The sequence below is a fragment of the Hypanus sabinus genome, chromosome 3 (assembly GCF_030144855.1).
Source record: "Hypanus sabinus isolate sHypSab1 chromosome 3, sHypSab1.hap1, whole genome shotgun sequence".
Classification (NCBI taxonomy): domain Eukaryota; kingdom Metazoa; phylum Chordata; class Chondrichthyes; order Myliobatiformes; family Dasyatidae; genus Hypanus; species Hypanus sabinus.
Genome location: NC_082708.1, coordinates 108,511,828 through 108,536,087, shown reverse-complemented (window position 1 = coordinate 108,536,087; position 24,260 = coordinate 108,511,828). Strand labels below are relative to the sequence as shown.

Here is a 24,260-nt window from a genome sequence, read left to right as displayed (position 1 = left end):
ACCATATACAACCCTAAGATTTGTTTTCCTGTTGGCATACTCAGCGAATCTATAGAATAGTTTCTATAACAGGATCAATGAAAGATCAACCCGAGTGCAGAAGACAAGCAACTGTGGAAATGCAAACATAAATAAAGAGTAATAAATAACAAGAATATGAAATAACAAGATAATGAGTCCTTAAAGTGAGATCATCCCCTGTGAGAACATCTCAATGAATGGCCATAACGAAGTTAACGCCTTTGTTTAAGTGCCTGATGGTTGAAGGGTAGTAACTGTACTTGAACCTGGTCATGTAAATCCTGATGCGTTTGTACCTTCTATCTCATGTTGGCAGCGAGAAACGAGCATGGCTTGAGTGGTGGGGATCTCTGATGATGGATGCTGCTTTCCTACGACAGCATTTCATGTAGATGTGCTGAATGGTTGAGAGGGGTTTACCTCTGCTACACTGGGCTGAATCCGCTACCTTTTGTAGGATTTTCCATTCAAAGGCATTGACATTACCATACTAGTCCATAACACAGCCAGTCAATACATTCTCCACTACACACCTATGGAAGTTTGTCAAAATTTTAGATGTCATGCGGAATCTCCAGCGACTCCTAAGGAAGCAGAGGTGCTACCGTGCAAAGACAACAAATGAATATAGTATTAGAATCTTCCACAGCTATGCTTAGCCCTTTGATTTCCATTCATGTAAATCAGATCACACTATTTTTAGTTTAATATATGAATATAAGAAATAGGAGGGGAACAAGGCTACTTGACCATTCAAGACTGATTTTTTCATTCATCAAGATTGCTGATTCTTTTTTAACTCCTGTGCCATTTTTTCTACACTGTTCCTATATCCCTTGGTTCCAGTATTATACAGTAATCTATTGATCTCTGTTTTGAATCAACTCTATGACTGGACCTGCATAGCTCACTAGAACAGAGAAACATAAAGAGTCACCTACCTCAGAAACTTCACATCTCAGTTCTAAAAAGCCCATCTCTAATTTTGAAATGTCAGCACCACTTACTATTAGTCCTACACTATCTATATTTATAGGACTAACAATATCACAATCACTCAGAATCATTTTCCACTTCCACTAAAGGCATTTTTGGAGGACATTAATCTGATTGTCAGGAAATAACTGACCCTGGAATCTGGAGCAAAAGAGCTAAATTCTGGAAGAACTCATTAAGTTAGGCAGTATCTATGGAGCAGCATTTCAGCTCAAGATTCTTCATCTGGACTGATGGTTCAGAGCAGTCCAGATGAATTGTCTCTACCCAAAATGGCTTCTATCCATTTCTCCCCGACCCGCAGAATTTCTCCAGTGTCTTGTTTCTCTCCAATTTACTTGTGAACTGGCTTCCCCTATTTAAACAGTATTGGATGGATTTCTCGAGCTTCCAGAAATTTTCCCTCCTTCACCATTCCCCATTCCCATTTCCCTCTCTCACATTATCTCCATACATACCCATCACCTCCCCCTGGTGCTCCTCTCCCTTCCCTTTCTTCCATGGCCTTCTGCCCTCTCCTATCAGATTCCCCCTTCTCCAGCCCTGTGTCTCCTTCATCGATCAACTTCCCAGCTCTTTACTTCACCCTTCCTCCTCTCCTGGTTTCACCTATCACCTATGACCTTATACCTCTTCCACTCCTTCCCCCCCCCCCCCACCACCCTCTTACCTTGACTCTCCTTTTCCTTTCCAGTCCCGATGAAAGGTCTCGGTCTGAAATGTCAACTGTTTACTCTTTTCCATAGATGCTTCCTGGCCTGCTGAGTTCCTCCAGCATTTTCTGTGTGTTGTTTGGATTTCCAGCATTCCCTTCATTTAACATCCATTCAGGTGGGATTGCTTTGTCCCACATCTACATGGTAAGTGCTAAACTAGCACTCACACGACCCTCTCTTCCCATGCCAATATTTCTGAAATAGTTCAGTGCTACAACAAAATACTTTCTTCCTTCAGTTTCATTCATTACATACCCTTGTATGGAAGAGCCTACAGAAAGTAATGGATGTAGTGGATATGGCCCAGTCCATCATGGGTAAAACCCTCCCCACACTGAGCACATCTATATGGAGTGCTGTCGAGGGAAAGCAGCATCCATGACCCAGACCCCTACCATCCAGGCCATGACAATGTAGATTCAGAGATCTGAATTTAAGGGTTCATCTTTTAGCACGGGAGAGGACCATTCAAGAAGTTAACCATAGATGTTTAGAAGCAGTGTTCAAGTCCAGTGTTGCATGCTCTCAAGCTTTTTTTAATCTTCTGCAAGATAGGAAATGTGGTGTGTGACCAAGAGGTTAAGGCGTTGGACTAGCAATCTGAAGGTCGTGAGTTCGAGCCCCAGCCGAGGCAACGTGTTGTGTCCTTGAGCAAGGCACTTAACCACACATTGCTCCAGTCCACCCAGCTGAAAATGGGTACTAGCAAAATGTTGGGGGTTAACCTCGCAATAGAATGGCGTCCTATCGGGGGGGGGGCGGTCTCGTACAGACTTTAAAAGATAGGAAAGGGGAGACAAGTGAATAATGAGGGCGGAGGGGTTCTTGCTTACGTTGGCTTTTTTCCCAAGGCAGCAGGAATGGAATCAGCTTGCCATACCAAGCTGATGATACACCCCGATATGATTCTTTCTATGGTTTATCTGTAAAAAATTAGTAAGAGTCATTGGGATATGGCTCAAAGCTCAAATTTCCTTAGCCTTCTAAGGAAGTGTATAATATAAAAATATTCTCTTAACTAAATTTGAGGGAAATGGAAACCATTTTCTTCAGTCCCCAATGCAAATTTTCTTCATTCAGTACGGGCTATTTTTCTCTCCCTGGTCTTGTCTGTCAGATATACTCATACATGGCTCAGTTACTACCAGGTCTAAGTAATCTCTTGTTCTTCTGGGTAACATCCCACTTTACATCTAAGGTGATGAAATGCTTAGAGAGGTTAGTCACTGCTAGAGTCAACACCTGTCTCAGGAAGGACCTGGACCCACTGCAATTTACCTCTCGCCACAACAGGTGTACAGCAGGCGCGATCTTGGTGGCTCTCCACGCAGCCGTGGATCACCTGGAGTATGCCAATACCTATGCCAGGAAGCTATTTATTGACTACAGCTCAGCATTTATTCTCCCTGCACCCCACCTTGTACAGATCGATCCTGGACTTCTGATCGGATAGCCAGCAGGTGGTAAGGATGGGCTCCCTCACCTCCATCCCTCAACACAGGTATCCTCAGGGTTGTGTCCTGAGTCCCCTCCTCTACTCCCTTTACACCCATGACTGTTGTTACACACAGCTCCAAACTGCTGATCAAATTCACAGATGGCACGACATCGACCGGCCTTATTTCTAGCAGTGACAAAACAGCCTACAGAGGAGAGGCTAATACCCTGACGCGGTGGAGCCAAGATAACAACCTCTCCCTCAATGTCCAAAAAACAAAAGAGGTGAAAATTCCTATTAGAACCCTGCACAATTCCTTTGAAAGAGGCTACAGATATGGCACAGTAGCATAGTGGTTAGCACAACGCTTTACAGTACAGGTGATCCAAGTTCAATTGCTGCTGCTGCCCGCAAGGAGTTTGTATGTTCTCCATGTGGCTGCATGGATTTCCTCCCGCAGTCCAAAGACGCACCAGTTGTTCGGTTAATTGGTCATTGCAAATTGTCCCGTGATTAGGCTGGGGTTAAAATTGGAAGACTGCTGGGCAGCATGGCTCGAGGGTCCAGAAGGGCCTTTTCCACACTGCGCCTCAATAAAATAAAGTCAGCTTTCATTGATTTCTTTGGAGTTTAATTTCAAAATAAATTGTATTTATAAAAAATACAAGGCATGTATTTCTTGTATTTTTGTATTCCTGGCTTTATTTATGTTCATTGTATCAGCAAGTCAATACTTTCAAAGTGCTACTAAATTAATGCAAACAACACACACAAAATGCTGGTGGAACACGGCAGGCAAGGCAGCATCTATAAGGAGAAGCACTGTCGACGTTTCGGGCCAAGACCCTTCATCATTAATGCATTCTGTGTACAAAGTGCGAATAGACATTATGTTGCCTACTTGTACATTGTTTTGTGGTGTTGCTCCACAGGGCCTGGAGGTGCCAAGAACTCAGATTGCACTTTCCTCCCACAAAGCCTTTGCACTGGGTTCACCAATCTTGTCTTGTGTCTCTCACATCTGCAGTCTGTAAATATACATTTACAGCGTCAGTCAACGATTCATATTTTAAATGGACTAGAAAGCCATACTAAATCCAATTAAACTTTGTGAGCAGGAAACTCCCCGCATTAATTTAAGATTCTACTACTTTGATTACGCCTCAGACTTTCATCTTAGAAATTCTTGTCTCTGGATGCTAATCAAAACTGCCATTAACCATCTTAACACAAACACACATAGCTCAGGAATTTCTGGCATTTATCTTAAGATTCAACTATTTCAGTTTAAACAAAGCACAATGCTAATTAGCTGGAATTAATCCTATCTCTGTGTAGACGCTCCTTACTTAAATCTTGTGCATAGCATGCATTTTTAAATAGGCATCAAATGGGTAAAGTAACTCCTTGTAAGCATACTCATTAACGGAACAGCAGAGCCTTTTGGTGTAATCTCCTTTCTGTTGTCATGTATTTGCTATGCTAATAGCTATTCTCTCCTACTTAGAAAATGAACTCTTGCAGTTCATCATTTGGGATGGGGTAAAAGGTGAAACCAGAAAGAATCCTTCGGATTAGAGAAGGGTCTAACTTTTTTCCAAATTAAAATCACAATTACTGGGGCAATATGAGGGTTGTAATTTTGTGAGTGATGCGATTTATTATTGGCTGTTCTAACTCCATCAAACTATAATATTTATCAAAAATGATTGATATTACAGCAGCATCCAACAAATAAAATCATCAGAGATCTGATTGGCACTCCTGATCTTTAAAACTTAACTCTACATATTATAGTCAATACTTCTATCACATGAGAACTTGCAAAGCAAAAATGATATTTTTTATACAAAGTATCATTCCCTAAGCACTAATCTATATGAAGAGATATAAACAGACATAGCTAACAGTGATTTAACCATTCACTTTTTAAATTCAAAAATAAACTTTATATTCATAGAAAATGTGGACATGCATCTTTATATCCAATTTCCCTGTATTTATACATTCATTCTGTACTCATGCCTATAGTTTGTAGGCATGTTCTATGTACATTCTATGTACGTTCTATGTACAAGAGCTGTACAGTAGCATTGCAGTTACAGCGCCAGTGATTAGATCAGAGTCCAATTCCTACTACTATTAGTAAGGAGCTTGTATGTTTTCCCGATGACTGCATGGGATTCCTCTGGGAGCTGCAGTTTCCTCCCACATTTCAAAAGATTCAAGACTGGAAATCTTTCAAAATCACTTTCAAAACGATATCATTTCCAGTACACAAGTGTAAAGGAGAACAATATATTTGTTACTCTGATCCAATGCAGCACAAAAAAAAACACAGTAAGATAAAGAACACAATTATATAAAAATACGCAATAAACCGCTGGAATTCAGAAGATTGAGGGGGGATCTTATTGAAACGTATAAAATTCTAAAGGGATTGGACGGGCTAGATGCAGGAAGATTGTTTCCGATGTTGGGGGAGTCCAGAACGATGGGTCACAGTTTAAGGATAAAGGGGAAGCCTTTTAGGACCGAGATGAGGAAAAACTTCTTCACACAGAGAGTAGTGAATCTGTGGAATTCTGTGCCACAGGAAACAGTTGAGGCCAGTTCATTGGCTATATTTAAGAGGGAGTTAGATATGGCCCTTGTGGCTAAAGGGATCAGGGGGTATGGAAAGAAAGCAGGTACAGGGTTCTGAGTTGGATGATCAGCCATGATCATTCTGGATGGTGGTGCAGTCTCAAAGGGCTGAATGGCCTACTCCTGCACTACTTTCTATGTTTCTAAACATAGATACATAAGCTAGTCTATAGACTAAGATTGATTGTATGTCACAAGTGATGTCAGGCACAGGAATATCCGGACATACAATGACTGACAGGAAACGATGAAGTAGTGTTGGTGGGGTGGGTTAGTGGATAGAGGTGTTAATCAGTATTACTGCTTGGAGAATGCTGAACTGGGGAAAGATGGACGGTTTAGAGTTAGTAAGTTGTGGGCGTGCTATGTTGGCGCTGGAAACATGGCAACACTTGTGGGTTGCATCAAGCACATCTTTGGACTGTTAATCATTAACACAAATGATTCATCTCACCGTGTGCTTCAATGTTTTGTTGTATATATGACAATAAAGCTGATCTTCATCATCTCTTGGGATAGCATAAACCAAATTTCTGAGAAGCTTCTCAATGTTTAGCTGCCACAGAACCTTAGACTACAGTTGTTTCCCATAAAGGTTTGGGGTGGTCACAATGTCCTTCAGTGCATTCTCTAGCATATATACCAGGCAGAGCCATTTCTTTATGGGCATCTGGAAAACCAACAAGTTTGTGGTAGACTTCCACTGTGTTGATGAACATCCAGCACTACTAGTTGTCCGTCTCAGTATGCATCCCAGGGAACAGCCCAGAGATCAGAGTCCTCTGTTAGGCAGTTGCTCAGGATGAACTTCAACATGGATCTTTAAATCCTTTTCCAGACCTACTACTTTGCAGATACACAGTCCAGAGAGACGCAGTTGCTCATTTCATTATATCAGCCATCTTGTGGGCAGTTGTGGGTGAGACGCTAACTGTGTAGGAAGGATCTGATGGCGGGCGCCCCTCTGCCAATAAAACATTCTGCAAGGTGCACAGTACGTTTTATTGCAATCACTGCCCGACAGATTTGTGGTTAAAGACATTTGGCTATAAGAATATTTTTTAGTGGTTGGATACAACTGAATGGTTTGCTCTGCCATTTCAGAGGGCTTTTAAGAATCAACCACATTGCTGTGGGTCTGGAGTCACATATCGGCCAGACCAGATAATGATAGCAGGATTCCACATAGTGAACCAGATGACCAAGGCTCAGGTCAGGAGCGTAATGGAATACTCACCACTCACTTGGATGCGTGCAGCTCCATCAATGCTCAAGAAGCTTGACGCAATCCAGTACAAGGCAGCCCTCTTGATTGGTACCCCTTCCACAAGCATCCAAACCCTCCACCATCAACAAACAGTTGCAACAGTGTGTACTATCTACAAGATACACAGCAACGACACACCAAATTTCCTAAGGCAGGTCCTTCCAGACCCATCTAGGGTGAGAACTGCAGATACCTGGGAACACCACCACTTGGAAATCCCCCTCCAAGTGACTCACCATACTGACTTGGAAACATGTTGCTGTTCCTTCATTGTCACTGGGTCAGAATCATGGAACTCCCTCCCTGACAGCACTGTGGATGTGCCTACACCTCAGGGGTTGCAGCGGTTCAGGAAAGCCACCTTCTCCAGGGCAACCAGGGATGGGCAATAATTGCTGGCTTAGCTGGTGATGCCCACATCCCATAAAGAACTAGCAGTATTGCCAGGACTAATTCTACACATCATGTGCCAGTGAGACTAGATCCATCCTTCATATTGAAGAAATGTAGAACCTCTCTGTATGTAAATATTTGGACATATGCTCTAGATCCACACAGAAAGATGGCTATCAGGATGAGGGCTATTCTGTGTACTTTTTACACACTTTCATCTGGAGAAATCCTAAGGATATGATTCATTTTGAATCTCCAGATGAAATGGGGACAGTGGGAATCACACCCATGCTACATACAGCAACGTGAACAGTACCTCACAGCTGATGATCGGGCCCTTTTTCATCATTGAGAGCAAACACTGCTCCCACATTCCCACATTTCCACATTCCCAGCTTCAGCTTCACTTTAGTGTTTTGCTTGAACCTATTCTGCCACATGCCCTGGTTCTATTGGGCATAGTTGTGACCCTCTGGTGCTTGCATACTTTATTTCTATGTACAGCCTGATGCAGCCAGAACAAAAGTGGCCATCAGGACAATAGCAATGATAGGTACACTTTCCTGATTATTCAGAGACTGGTGCATTGTGGGAGAAATAGGAAATTGGAATTGAGAGGGATAACAAATCAGCCATGATTGAATGATGGAGCAGACTCACTGAGCTGAATGGCCTAATTCTGCTCTTATATCTTAAGGCCTTATACTAACTCCATCTTCACATGAAATGGAAGATAGTTTGAAAGATTGCTATGATAGTGGAATGAGCTATGGGCCCCACATATGCTAAGTACAGTAATACGGAGAACTATTTGTACCGGGTGACTAGATCCTTGCCAGCCAAAGAGCATACTTCAAAGTTCAAAGTACATTTCCTTATCAAAGAATGTATATTTTACATACTGTTGGCTGGTGGCACAGTGAGAGCGGCACTGGGCTTGAGAATGGAGGTTCCTGAGTTCAATCCAGTGACAGACCACTCCTGAGCGTGCTCTCCATCCATGCCGGGTTGATGTTGAGCTCGCACCTCCTGTTTAAATTCCCAAGCAGAATATCGTGGAGGATCAAATACCCAAACTGAAACCCAAGCTTGAAATCTATCTCCTTACAAGCAGCCACGAAACAAAGAACCCCAATAGAACCCATTAAAAACAAATGAAGACCCTCAAATGCCCAATGTGCAGAATAAAAAAAACAAAATTGTGCAAACAACATTTAGAACTGAAGTTCACCACTGCAGCTGATCCAGAAGTCAACCTGTTGCACAGCACAGCCTTAGTCCAGCACAGAGTCGAAAAAAAACCCACGAGCCAGTGAGTGGAACCAGCCCTTTTTTCACCTCCAACCATTTCAATCTGGGCCAGTGCTTAAATCACCCAAACTTTGACTTGTTCCTTACCCAAGGGCTCCACCGCTTTGTTACGGCCAGTACCCAACATAAGAAATGGAAAGGACTTAGCTCTAATATAATCTCTCTTCATTTTTTAGCTCAATGTAATTCCCAAACTACCTTCACCTTTCCATATTTCATTCTGTCCCATCTACTGCATGTAGATGTAAAATTTTAAAACGTCTTGTCTTCCTCCGGCTAAAAGCCTGGTGGCAAGGACTACCAGTTTTGTGAAGTGTAGTGAATCAAGTTTCACCCGGATAAAATAATTCAGATGAACAGGTATATTCAAAAATCTAACTCTGTCACTAGACTTTCTTATACATCTCCAAAAGTGGCAAGATAATTAAACAGCTTTACTCCTTGGAACATGGAAGATCGAGGGGAGATTTGACAGAGGAATACAAAATGATGAGGGGTATAATAGGGTAAATGCAAGCAGGCTTTTTCTACTGAGGTTGGGTGGGACTACAATCAAAGGTCTTGAGTTAATGGTGAAAGGTGAAAAATTTAAGTGGAACATGATGGGAAACCTCTTCACTCAGAGGGTGGTGAGGGTGGAATGAGCTTCCAGCACAAGCTCAATTTTAACGCTTAAGAGTAGCTTGGATGGTAGGGTATGTAGGGTTATGGTCTTGATGCAAGTCAACATAAGCAGGCAGCTTAAATGGTTCAGCACAGAGCAGATGGGCCAAAGGGCCTGCTTCTGTACTGTACTTTTCTATGACTCTATGGCATGAGGTATGACAATGTAAGACATAAAGAAATATAATATCTCAGACCCTGATGCTTACAATATTTGTTTAAATCAGCCCATGAAGGAACGGAATGACAAGAAGGATATAAGGATGCTGCATTGTAGAAAAGTGGGATAGAATGAACAGCAGAATATGAGATTAGTTTGCATTCACAAGGAATATTGTTAGCACCTTTGACCAGAAAGATCTTGGGGCAGATTAGCTGGCTGTAGGAAGGAATTTTATAGATGGTGTGAGGATTCAGTTTTTAAGTGTTTTCCAGAAGAATGCTTTTGGGGAAGGCAGTTTGCTGGATGAGCGATGTCTGCAGTGAGAATATTCTGCTTACTTTTGTCTTGGGCACAGATAAGTCTTCCAGCGATGGGAGACTGCAGACACATGCCTGATTAGTAAGATAAGACCAAGTCTGCTTTGTCATTCCATCATGGCTGATTTGTTTTCCCTCTCAACCTCATTCTCGTGTCATTCCCCCATAACCTTAGGCACTGTTAATAATCAAGAAACTATCAACCTCTGCTTTAAATATACCCAATGATTTGGACTCTGAGCCCTCAGAGGCAATGAATTCTGCAGATTCAATACCTTCTGACTTAAGAAATTCCTCTTTGCCTCTGTTCTAAAGAGGCTCCCTCTGGCCCTAGATTCTCCCACAGTTGAAAACATCTTCTCCACATCCACTTGATCCAGGCCTTTCAATACTCGGTTGGTAACTTTGGTCACACTGACTAATCAAGGAACTAACAACCTTGACTTTAAATCAGAATCAGGTTTAATATCACCAGCATGCATCATGAAATCTGTTAATTTAATGACGGCAGTACAATGAAATACATGATAAACAAATAGACGATAAAACAATTATAGTAAGTATGTGTCTATTAAATAGTTAAGTAGTGAAAATAAAAACATGAACATTCATGAGTTCAATGTCCATTTAGAAATCGGATGATAGTGAGGAAGAAGCTGTTCCAGAATCGACGAGTGTGTGCCTTCAGGCTTCTGTACCTCCTTCCTGATGGCAACAATGAAAAGAAAGCATGTCCTGGGTGGTGAGGATCTTTAATAATGAACACCACCTTTCTAAGGCACTGCTCCCTGAAGATGCCTTGGATATTATGGAGGTTAGTACCCATGATGGAGCTAATTTTACAAGTTTCCACAACTTACTTATATCTTGTGCAATAGCACTCCCCTCCCCCATACCAGATGGTGATGCAGCCAGTCAGAATGTTCTCCACAGTACATTAGAAGTTTTTGAGCGTTTAGTTGACAAACCAAATCCCCTCAAACTCCTAGTGAAATATAGCCTCCAGTCATCTGTGGCATTATATATGGCGTACTAAACCTCATCAGACAGGCCACTGAGTACAAGCAGTGCGACGTCTCATTACAGTTGTGGTTGCACCAGCATCCTATATGTTGGCACAACTGGGGGGCTGAGATACAAGGAAAGACAAGATAGGAAGAGACCATTTTCCATGGAGCAAAGGAGGTTGAAGTGACCTTATAATAATAGGCATCCGTTAGTCTCGTGAGACCATGGAAGGTTTCCAGGGCGCAGGCCTGGGTTGTATGGGAGACTGGCAGTTGCCTATGCTGCAAGCCTTCCCCTCTTCCCGCCACTGATGTTTGTTCAAAGGAAGGGCACTAGGACCCAAGAAGCTTGGCAATGGTGTCATCACAGAGAATGTGTTGTTAAGTGTCTTGCTCAAGGACACAACACGCTGCCTCAGCTGAGGCTCAAACCACTGACCTTCAGATCATTAGACTGATGCCTTATCCACACACCAACACAGTGACCTTATAGAGCTTAATTAAATCATGAGGGGCAGAGATCAGGTGGATAGTCAGATTTTTTCCCTCAGGGAAGGGGAGTTTAAAACTAGAGGGCACAGGTGCAAGAAGGGAAAGATTTGAAAGGAAACTGAGCAGCAGCTTTCTCTGCAGAGTTGGTGGTGAGCATGTCGAACCAACTGCCAGAGAAAGTAATGGAGACCCTGTACAGGTTTACTTTGGACCACCTCAATAGACTCGGTACATATGACAGTAACTTCAGGCATTTAGAAAGGTCCATGGATAGGAAAGGTTTAGAAGGACTAGACAAAGGCAAATGGGACTAGCTCAGGAAGGCACCTTGGTCAGCATGAATGAGTTGGGCCAAAGTGTCTATTATATGCTGTCTAACTCCATGACTATGACTTCTAGTGATTCATCAAGCCCCCTTTTTGCAAGTGGTTTTAATCTTACGATCTCTTTCTTTCTCCCCAATGCATAATTAATGAGCTTACATTGTTTTGAACAAATTATAAATGTGTGCGGGAAAGTATACTGTCATATTAAAAAAAATTCAAATAAAAATGACAAAAAATACTTTTGAAGATCATTTTGGCAGTTTTTTCCCCCCCAAACTTAATAATTTAGCAGCATCTAGGGCAAACCCATTTGCAAGCATGCAACAGTAACATAGAAGCAATATTTTCTTCAAATTTCTATGAAATAAAACAAAAGAAAATGTTATGAAAGTGGCATCATAGATAAAAACAACTTGAGAATATGCCGTCATTTATTGAATTCATTAATTTATTTGGCGATACAGTGCCGGACAGGCCTTTCCAGCCCAACAAACTGCACCGTCCAGCAACCACCTATTTAACCCTTAACCAGAGATAAACTCTGACATCTAGTTACATATATATAAAAAATTCGCAATCCACAATTAATCTGAAATCAAATATATCCATATTATGCATGTACAAATGCTTCAGTTGAAGAGACATGTTTGTGTTCAAGTGAGAGAACAGAGATACGTATTGATCACATTTAAAAATGTTTGACTAATGAAAGCAAGCCTCAAAACATCAATTGCATTGTAGTATCTCTAATTAAAACTGCAGAATTAACCAAATTCTTCTGATACAAAACTTTGTCATCATTTTCTTCAGTATGGTCCTCATCCAAATATGATCCCACATTACTCCTGATGAAGGGTTTCGGCCCGAAACGTCGTCATTACCTCCTCCCATAGATGCTGTCTGGCCTGCTGAGTTCTGCCAGCATTTTGTGTTTTTTATGATCCCACATTACTTTCTTGATAGGGTTGTCTGGTGGCCTGCCCCAAGCTGTCTGCCGAAATTTCAGCCTTTCCTTTGCTAGAAAAGGAACTTATTGTAAACTCGATAGTGTCAGCAAATTGGACAAATAACTTCTATAAAAAGAGAACGCAGCTGCAGTAGGTTGCAAAAGCATAGTAAAGTAGACCAGTACAGTTAAAAAAATTTAAAGTTCCATCCATTTAAAAACATTAAAGCTAATTTCTACACTTGTTATTTGAAACTAGAAATACAGAAAATGTATTTTATACACTAAATGAATTGGATATATAACATCAATTACATTTTATTTTTTGATTTCACGAGTAAGTTTGAATCTAGGAATTTGGGAGGTGTGAAAGAGGAAGTGGCTGTTAGCTGTGAAAAGCCAAAGATACATTTGCTTGTGGAACTGCATGAATGGCATTCCAATTAAGTATCTTCTGAAAGTAGATTAGTCACTGAAGTGCTAGTGGTCCTCATTCATCAAGAGGGGGTGGACCGCATGCTGTGACTCAATTCTGCATTAAAAGTGCCTCACCCCATGCAGAGACAAAACTTGCATATTAAAACCTCACAGGGAAAGAGTTCTTTTAAAATGGTCACATCAAAATTCCCCACTTTAGGTGGCCTTGGGCAACTTTCCCTGCTGCTTCCTCTTGTTACGTTTGTATCCAATGGGTGTATTTTCATCCTGCCCAGAGGTTTCTGAAGATCAACTTACTTTTATTTTAGGATGGCTGTCAAGAGTTCTAACAGCTCAAGAAAGCATGTCTGACCTGTACCACACTTCAGGTAGGGAGAATGCACTGGAAGCAGGGAAAATGCAGCTTCTGTTAACCATACCTACTGCAAATGGACATTAATCTGCACTCCTGTGTCTCAAACTGCTAACAATGTCGAGCCACACTGAAATATTTCATATTCAATCCCAGGTCAAGGGTGACATTAGCAGGAATAGAAAAGACAATTCAAAAAACCTGAATATTACAGGGCAACTTTTATAGGAAGAGTAGCTGGTTCAGGATAAAGTTACTCTCCATCATGAATTATTTCCTTCCCCTATTGGTGACTGCAGTAGCTGTGAACTGCAGGCTCAGATGGCATGGAGACATGAATCTGTACCCCAATAAAATGACGATTGACTCCAGGAAAAGGAGGAGCTGAAAAAGCCTCAAAGGACAGATTACATTTACATTCTAGAACTGATTTATGAAGCAATCTTATTGTTGGATATGTAAAAACCGCTACCAATATATAGGAGAAATTTCACAACAGCCAAACAATGCTAAAGTGTTGGTATACAGTGCCTTGAAAATGGATTCAGCTCCTACAATTACTATTTCTGCATTTTACCTTCTCATCTTCTAAATCTAAAGTATATTGAAGTAGGATTTTTTTGAACTAACCTACAAAACATTGTGTACCATATCAAATCAAAAAGAAAAATTCTCAAACTTGTCAACAATTTATTGAAAATGAAAAGTGAAAATTACGAGGCTGAAAAAGTATTCACCCTCTTTGAAATTTCTAAGCTAACATTCCTCAGTTGCAATACTGTCTTACCAACTCACCAATTTGTTGGTGTAGAGAACTGGAAGATCATTTGGCTCCCTCCATCTAAGGTCAAACGGTATGGTAGATTTTCAACAGACCAAACCAAAATGGAAACAAAAGAGAAGTTAGAGAAATGATAACAGAGAAGCACAAATCTAGGGGAGAATACAAGACTACCTCAAAAGCACTGAACATACCTCTGACCTTAGAATAGGCCATTGTGATTAAGTTGAAAACATATGAAACGACAGCCACACTGCCTAGGTCAGGCCGTCCCTCTAAACACAGTTGCCGAAGAATGGCACTTGTAAGAGAGGCTACTTTGATGCCAACAGTCACCCTGAGTGAGCAGCAGAAGTCAGTGGCTGCAACTGGAGATGAAGTTCATGTCTCACAATCTTGAAGGCCGAGCCACTTTTCTCCCTCGCGCTGGGGCTATATGGCATTGAGGCACGTCCCCTGGGTGGTGGATGGGGGATCCCTTGTGTGGGAGGTGCACCGGATAATATGGAAGAAGGTGCTGTGAACCAACATAGCCTAGGAGAAGGAACTCCGATTCCAAACCCGGGTAGATAGGACTCGTTAGCCTTGGATGGCAGCCTATCTAGGTGAGGGTAAACTCTGATTTCAAACCCGGGCAGGTGGAGCTCATTAGCATGGAAATGTCATCGCCTAGGGCAGGGGTCAGCAACCTTTACCACTGAAAGAGCCACTTGGACCCGTTTCCCACAGAAAAGAAAACACTGGGAGCCGCAAAACCCGTTTGACATTTAAAATGAAATAACACTGCATACAACGTTTTTTTTGCCTTTATGCTATGTATAAACAAACTATAATGTGTTGCATTTATGAAATTGATGAACTCCTGCAGAGAAAACGAAATTACATTTCTGCATGCAACAAAAACATTTTGAACTCCGAAAAAAAGACGTTGGGTTGAAAGTTACTTTTAAGTAAAATACTCAATGTCTATTTGAGTCCTTCTTGTATTTATGAAAAACGCCGAACTTAAATTTTCCGCCAGCAGCAAACCAAAAATATCATCAGCCAGCTGTCAGCCTGAAAAATAAAAGGACTATTTCACTGAACAATGAAAAAATATGAATATACATAAAATAATAGGCAATTAAAATATTTATCATACTTGGTTAATGGGATTTCTGCTCCTGGACCTCAGCGCACAGCGTCTGCACATCAGGGCTGTATGACGTCACCTTCATCTTTACACAGGATCGCAAGCTGTCATCTGTGAAGCATGCGCGATGTTTGTTTTTAATAAAGTTCATGTTGGAGAACACCTGCTCACATACATATGTGGATCCAAAGATCGACAGGACTCCAAGCGCATACTTTTTCATGTTTACATAAATGTCGGGCACAGCATTCCATGTTTCAAACACAAGTTGGTCCGGATTTGGAAGGTTTTCAATATCACTCCATTTGTGATTCTGAGCAAGAACGGCCTTCTGACGGGCAACATCTTCAAGGTCTGCTGTCAAGCGTCTAAACTTGGACACCCATATGTCTTTGTCGGCTATGTCGGCCAGTTCCATCTCAAGATCAGGTTGACTCACACCTGCCAATGCAGTCGTATTCAGTAGGGAAGGATCGATGCTTAAGGGAGTGACCGGGAAGGATAATGTGTTTTTTTCCTCTCTGAACTCACAGAAGCGTTTCCCAAACGATGTTTGCATTGCGATGATTGCAGAATGTAAATACTCCGAAATTATCATGTCGTGACCTTGTTTGAACTCTCTCAAATTGGGGAAGTGAGACAAAGTGCCTTTCTGTAAATCTCTGGCAAGCACTGTCAACTTGCGCTCGAATGCCAAGACATCCTCCAACATGTGCAGGGCTGTGCGTCCTTTCCCCTGAAGAGCTGTGTTCAGCGTGTTCAGGTGCGCTGTCATGTCTACCATGAAGTGTAGCTTTTCCAGCCACTCTGGCTGTTCCAGCTCAGGAAAGTTGAGCCCTTTGCTGCCCAGGAAAGTTTTCACTTCTTCCAGACACGCGACAAAGCGTTTCAGCACCTCCCCTTTGGACAGCCACCGGACTTTGTTGTGCAGCAGGAGATCAGAATATGCGCTTTCCATCTCGTCCAGTAACAAACGGAATTGACGGTGATTTAAACTTTTTGCCATTATTTTATTGACAATCTGAATGACAACATCCATTACTTCTGTGCATTCCGGAGGAAATGTTTGAGCGCACAGTGCCTCTTGGTGCAAGATGCAGTGAAAAGTCAGCAGCTTTCTGTCCAGCGACTTCTGCAGTAAAGCCACAAATCCCTTGTGCGTTCCCGTCATATTCGGAGCCCCATCAGTAGCTACTGACACCAGATGGGTGGTCTTTATTCCTTTGGCTCTTAAACAATTCAAGACAGCCTCACAGATGTCCTCCCCCCGTGTTTGGTCTTTTAGAGGTATCAACTCAATCAGTTCTTCCTGTGGCCCGGCAGAGTTTACATACCGGCAGAACAACGCTATTTGTTCAATATCGCCTTTGTCTTTAGACTCGTCACAGGCAATCGAGTAGGCCACAGCTGAATTGATGTCTTTAATTTGCTGTCTTGTGATGTCTTCTGCCATTTTTATGGTTCTGTCTTTGACAGTCTTTGCAGAGAGGGGCATATCCCTGATTTTCTGCACAATTTCACTCTTGTTTTTAAAGTCCGTGAATAGATGTTCTGAAATCTTAATGAAAGATTCTTTTATATATTCACCATCTGTAAACTGCTTCCCGTGCCTGACTATTTCCTGAGCGGCAATATAACTGGCGTATGTCGTTGATTTTCCTGACTTCATCCATTTCTGGAAATGATTTTTGCTCAGATCAACCTTCCGCATCAGTTCCGAAACGGCTTTTTTTCTCTCATCTCCATCCGGATATTTTTGAGCAAAGGCTGCGTGTTTACTCTGGAAATGCCTTGCGACATTTGACTTTTTGTTGTTTGCTAGTTTCTCATTGCATATTAAGCATACCGGTAAACCAGTCTCGTCAACAGTGAAAGCAAATGAATCTGTCCACGTATCATTAAACGTTCTGTTTTCTTCAGTCACTTTTCTTTTTTTAGAATTCTCCATAGTTGGCTTACCTTGGATCGAAAAATTAAAGAAATCGCGCACTGGCGGGTGTCAGGTATTGGCAGTGGTGACGTATATTAATAGCGATAAAAACACGTTGCAGCGGTGTGTTCAGGCAGTCAGTAAACTGCAGTCGAATAACTTTATTCGAACTAAACAGCCTTGCTTCTAAGCCTCCCTCAACCCAGCCCCCATGGACGCAGATGCTGCAAAAGACACGTACTCACAAACCCCCGTAGGCAATCTCCCTTAGCCGGAATGCTGGCTAATTGAGAGCCGTTTCGGATGTGTCAGAAAATGTGTCGCCACACTTACATTGTACAAGATCACCATAATCTTCAAATTTAGAATTACATTTCAAAAGCTAACAAACTAACATAAAATACATTTTAATTAAATACTGACCAATTATTTCCCAAAGCCACAGGGAGCCGCAGCACAGAGGTGAAAGAGCCACAAATGGCTCGGGAGCCGCAGGTTGCCGACCCCCGGCCTAGGGGAAGGTGACCCCGACAGAAAACCTCTGGTCCTCCAGGTTGGGGGTTGTGTAATGGGCTAACAACCCGTTCACATAAAACAAGCAATTGTTATAGAAGCCGTCAACAGATTGTCAACCACTAACCCAGATCTCGGGAAAAGCAGGGCCCCATACAGGAGGCTGCAACCAAACCCGTCAGGAAGCTGCAGGGCTGACAAGCCTCCTTCACCCGAGGAAAACCATAATAGAGGTTCCAAAGCTGCTCTCACAGAAGAAATCTATCCTAATCGGAACATGGAATGCGAGATCGCTTTGGGAGACAGGTAGGTGCGCTCAGGCAGTGAAGGAAATGAACCGATACCACCTCACACTCCTGGATGTGTGCGAAGTAAGGTGGAATACTTTTGGTGAGACCAAACTGCAGACAGGAGAAACTCTGCTCTATTCTGGCAAAGAAAAAGAGGAAGACCCGCATGAGGCTGGTGCGGCCCTGATGTTGTCCAAAGAAGCAGCCAGAAGTTTGACAGAATGGGAACCAGTGTTCGACCGTATCATCACAGCCAGGTTCGAGTCCAGATTCCAGAAGGTATCCATTATCCTGTGCTATGCCCCAACTAACAACGCAGAGGAAGAATAAAAAGATCTCTTCTACACCCAGCTTCAAGCAGTAGTTGGAAAGGTACCTAAGCAAGATATGTTGATCATCATGGGAGATCTGAATGCCAAAGTAGGCAGCGATAACACTGGCAGGGAGAGAGAGATGGGCCAGAATGGTTTGGGGAATATGAATGAAAATGGAGAACTCCTTACCGACTTCTGTGCCTTCAATGAACTGACCATTGGAGGTACCCTCTTTCCCCATCGACACTGCCACAAGATAACCTGGGTCTCGCCTGACCATCAAACAGAGAACCAGACTGATCACGTCATAGTCCGCCAGCACTGGAGAAGTTCATTGCAAGATGTGAGAGCCAAAAGAGGAGCAGATATTGGATCTGACCACCATTTGGTTGTTGCAAAGCTGAAGATGAAGTTGTCAGCCAAGAAGCAACAGAACACGTGAATAAAGTTTGATGTTAGAAAACTACAGATGGAAGAGAACAAGAGAGATTTCCACATCGCCTTGCAAAACTGCTTTGGGGCTCTTCAAATAGAGGAACAAGATGAGAGAACAGCGGAACACCCCTGGATTAACTTCAAGCAGGTCACTGTAGGAGCCTGCAAAGGAGTACTGGGAAGACCACCAGTCAACAGTAAACCTTGGATCAGGGACTATACAAGGCAGAAGGTGGAGGAAAGGAAAAAGCTCAAACAGGAGTTGAATCAGGCCAGAACTCGGCAACAGAATGGTGAGGTAACAGGTACAGCGTGATGGCCAAGGAGGTGAAGAAACAGCTCAGAAAGGACAAGAGGTCATACTTCAATGAAATAGCAGAGCAAGCAGAAACAGCGGCCAGTAAAGGGGACCTCAAGGCACTCTACATGACAGCTAAACTTTTTGAGAGGGAAGGAAAGCAATTTCAACAGACCTGTTAGAGACAAGACAGGCCATCTGCTCACTTCAGTTGAAGATCAGCTGGTGAGATGGAAGGAACACTTCCAGGAAGTATTGAATAGACCACCACCACAGAACCCACCTGACCTGGAGCCTGGAGACCCACTCAACATCCCCAAGCAAGAAATTCGAAGAGCCCTGAAAAGCCTGAAGAATGGCAAGGCTGCTGGAGAAGACAACATTCCTGCAGAAGCATTGAAAGAGGGTGGAGAGGTTATGGTGGACTATTTGCATATACTGCTGAATTTGGTATGGAGAACAGGAGCGATCCCATCAAATTGGAAGAAGGGCCTCCTTGTGAAGCTGCAAAAATCTGGAGATCTTTCACTGTGTGGCAAGTGGATGGGGATCACCTTGTTGTCCATTCCTAGCAAAGTTCTCACCAGGATCATCTTGGAGCGGATGAAAGACTCCATTGACCAGAGACTTAGAGGTGAGCAGGCAGGGTTCAGGAAAGAGAGATCATGCATTGACCAGATAGCTACACTTAGAGTCATTGTGGAGCAGACAATAGAATGGCAAACTCCACTATATGTGTGTTTTATTGATTTTGAGAAGGCATTTGACAGCCTGGACAGAAGGTCAATGTGGAGCATCTATGGTGTACCAGAAGAGATGGTGAATATCATCAAGCAGCTTTATGATGGCTTCTCATGCAGGGTCATCCACAATGGGAGACTGTCTGAAGAGTTCCTGGTCACTACTGGAGTCAGACAGGGATGCCTGCTGTCACCTCTACTTTTTCTTGTGGTACTCTACTGGGCTACAAGAACAGCCTATGCTGGCTCAGAGAGAGGCATCCAGTGGACGTTAACAGGGAAATTGGAAGACCTGGCATTTGCAGATGATCTCGCTCTTCTCTCACACCGGCTTCAAGATATGCAGAGGAAAGTAGATTCCTTGGGAGAGACCTCACAGCGAGTAGGCCTTAAGATCAGTCAGGGGAAGACCAAAGTTCTACGCATTAATAACAAACAAGAGGAGCCATTACGGATTGAAGGACAAATAGTTGAAGATGTAGACAAATTCACCTACCTCGGAAGCAAAATCAGTAAATCAGGAGGTACAGATGAGGACATCAGAGCAAGGATTAGAAAAGCCCAACATGCCTTCACAACCCTGTGACCTGTTTGGAGTTCTACGGCCATCTCTGTCAAAACTAAGCCCTGTATATTCAGCTCCAATGTGAAAGCCATCCTGCTATATGGATCCGAAACATGGAGAATCACTAACACCAGCTGCAACAAGATCCAGACCTTTCTCAACAAATGCCTCCGGCAGATCCTCCGCCTCAAGTGGTACGACAGAGTGTCAAACCTAGAGCTATGGAAGAGAGCAAACCAAGAGCCCATTGTATTCCAGATAAGGAGGAGGAAGTGGAGATGGGTTGGCCACACCTTGAGGAAGAGCCAGTCAAATGTCACTCGACAATCACCCAAATGGAATCCACAAAGGAAGAGAAGAAGAGGTCGCCCAAAGCAAACCTGGAGGCATAGGCTTTTGGATGAACTGAAAGCCGCCAGCCAAACTTGTGAGACTGCAAAAACATCTGCTGGAGATCGCAGGAAGTGGAGGACTTTTGTTGAGGCCCTATGCTCCATAAGGAGCGAAAAGGATTAAAGAGCCACTTTTCTTACGAACATATTTTGTGCATGTAAAAACACTGACTAAAAAAAAGCGTATCCTTGCCCATAAAGACTTTGCAAGATGTTACTTAGAAGATACTGTAAAGATGTAGAAGAATGTTCTGTAGTTGGATCAGACTGAAATGGAACATTTTGGCCACAACACTAAGTGGTACATGTGGCGTAAATCTAATAAAGGGCATCAGCCAGGTAACACCATCTCAGTTGCAAAGTATAGTGGTGGCAGCATCTTGCTATGGGATGCTTCTCAACAGCAGGGACTGGAAATCTGGTCAGGATTGGTGGGAAGATGAATGCTGCTAAATACAGAGAGTTCCTGGATTAAAAACCTGCTAGCCTCTGGCAGAAAGCTTAAACTGGAGTGGAAGTTTGTCTTGCAGCAGGACGAGAGCAAACATGGAGTGGCTTCAAATGAGGAAAATCAATGTCCTTCAGTGACCTAGTCATAGTCCTAACTTTAACCTCAATGAACCTCAAGATTACTGTCCACCGTCACTCCCCAACTAAACTGGCACAGCTTGATCAATTTTACAGTGAGGAATGGGCAAGTCTTGCCCATCATGGATTACAGGAGTAATGGAGACAGGTTTTCACTGATTGACATCAATGGGACTGCAGTTGAGAGGGTGAGTAGTTTCAAGTTCCTCAGTATACACATCACCAAAGATATCACCCGGACTGTACACAACGGTTGTGTGGCAAAAAAAAAGCACAACAGCATCTCTTCCACCTGAGGCGACCGAAGAGATTTGGCATCAGCCCCCAAATCCTCAAGGCTTTTTATAGGGGCACCATTGAGAGCATTCTGACTGCCTGTATCACCGCCTGGTATGGGAACTGCACCAGCCTTGAACACTGGGCAATGCAGAGAGTGGTACGGACAGGCCAATGCATCTGTGGATGTGAACTTCCCTCCACTGAGAACATTTACAGCAGCAGGTGCATAAAGAATGCCTGGAAGATCATCGGGGACACCAGTCACCCCAATTATAAACTGTTTCAGCTGCTTCCATCTGGCAAAGGGTACTGCAGCATTAAAGCCAGGACCAACGGACTATAGGACAGCTTCTTTCTATAAGCCATTACACTTTTAAATTCATGTCTGTACATTACGGAGTCATAACGCAAAAATTTTTACCCCCTCACATTGTGGGGCAGATGTAAGACTTTTTAAAAAATCATTCATTCATGTTGTGCAAAGCTAATAGAAACTTAACCAAAAAGGCTACTGGCTGTAATAGCTGCGAGAGATGTTTCAACTAATTACTGAGCAAAGGCGTGGTGGGGGGGGGGGGGGGGGGGATGAATACTTTTTAAACTGCTGACAACTCAGTTTTTGAATTTTTGGTTTTTCATTCTTTACAATTTTCCCTGTTTTTTGGGCTCCACTCTGGAAAAAAGGAATAAGTGATTCACAAATAAAATTTTCCAGTTAAATTGATCAAAATCCCTGTTTGCAATACTCATTTATGTGTTCAAAAGATTGGGGGAAGAATACTATACAGGCACTGTAAGTAATTAGCTAGTTAGGTACTTCTCCACTGAACAATTGAAATTAAACCCTAAATTTACAGGCAACAGAACTGCCTCAAAAGATTAGGCCTTTTCAAAGAGAGCACAAAAGGAGTAATTCTAGGAATGCAAATTTTAATAGAATTATGCTTATATTCAGACACATTATTCAACAAAAATGTGAGAAGTGAGCATCTGATGAGGTTGCAGATCAAAACGCTCCCATTCTGAATCCATGCCATCACCTGACATGAAGACTCCAGCAGTTGGGGTTTATGCTCAGCCAACAGAATGCAAATATGAAATGAGTCTTTTTACTCTCCCTTTAACAGGTGCAATTTGTATGCTTGCATCCAACTTTGAGTCTTCAGTGTCTTCATCTTCAGCTGTTTTTCACAGGAAAACAGCGAATGAGTATTAGTGAGTTATCAACTATTGAAGAGATCACTCTGGACTGTACAATCACACAACTACATAGGTGTATTTTCAAAGAAGTGAGATGTTGCAAAAAGGAGTGCAACCCACGTCATTTCAGATATTGTACAGGTTAGGTCCTAAACTTGATTTCCTAATTGTTACTTTGCACAACATACCAATTAATAAAGTTTAAAACAGCAAATCTTTGGAGTTTTTACACTGATGGTCAGTGATTCCGACTCAAAAAACAAATACATTCTGTACATCTCTTCCCAATCCACTTCCAAATCTGTAAATCTGCCTTGACAAAATGCAAAACATATTTTTGACTTTTAAAAACAGATCAAAATCTGTATCTTATTTACCCTAGGTTCTATTTCTCAAAGCAAAATTCAGAAACTACTGGGATCATATGTCTAAAACATTATCTAACCGTCCTTCAGGATTAATCTAACTTAAATATCACAGCAACATTATGGAAAATGATTTGTAGATTTTAAATTGTGGGATTACAGCAATAATGAAAATACTGTAAGTTCAAATTTGTACAATCTATATATTGCTAACGTATTGCTGCATTTCTTAAAAGTATAACTGAACATCTTTTGGAATACTGTAAATAGTATTAATACACAGTATAAAATTTAATTTTTTTGGAAGTAGAAAATATCCTTTCAAAAGAAAGAAGATATTTTGGTCTGACATTCCTAGTCTTCTTCAGAAAAAAGTATGTGCTTGCCAGCTTTGTGCGTCTTGGCCACGATAATCTTTTCAGCCTTGCCAATTAACTGCAATACAAAAAGGTTTTTGTTAAAAACGTATTCACATTTCCAAGCTTGTTGTAACAAAAAGGAAAAATACTTAAAATCAGAACTTTGCATTCATAAAGCTGCCAACGCTTTCTGAATGTACCCAGCGTATCAAATACAATCATGTAAAGTACCTTCTCAGTACCCCGCTTTTTGTCCCGTGGTCGGTTTAATTTTGCTTGCCTATCTACTAAGATCTTCTGCCAATAACGCTGCTCACCATCACCTGTTGACAAAAAGAAAGCAAACATTTCAGAATCTAATAATAATAGAGTCACAACTTAAATTGACTTCTGCCTTGTGGAGCATTTCTGTGCTAACACCCGAGAAATTTGTTGCACAGAATGAAACCAGTCAGACCGCTGTGGCCACGTCAACAAAACATGTGCTTTTGGGGGCTTCCTTGTACTTCCTAGCCCTCAATTTGTAGCCTTGCAGATTCTTCAAGTGCACATCCAAGCTTTAAGTAAGATTTGGATTTCATGTAATT

General features: G+C 42.2%; 1 protein-coding gene across 2 annotated transcripts in view; it reads right to left on the bottom strand.

The window, feature by feature from the left end:
- Positions 1–12,169: 12,169 nt before the first annotated feature.
- Positions 12,170–24,260, bottom strand: part of larp7 (La ribonucleoprotein 7, transcriptional regulator) — a 52,128-nt gene continuing 40,037 nt past the window's right edge. For both annotated transcript variants that reach the window (XM_059964923.1, XM_059964924.1), the window contains exons 12-15: positions 23,905–23,996; positions 23,701–23,749; positions 14,288–14,333; positions 12,170–12,773 (exon numbers count right to left, since the gene is read on the bottom strand). In XM_059964923.1, coding sequence (XP_059820906.1) covers positions 12,692–12,773; positions 14,288–14,333; positions 23,701–23,749; positions 23,905–23,996 — 269 coding nt within the window. In that variant the 3' untranslated portion in view covers positions 12,170–12,691. The remainder of the gene's footprint in view (positions 12,774–14,287; positions 14,334–23,700; positions 23,750–23,904; positions 23,997–24,260) is intronic.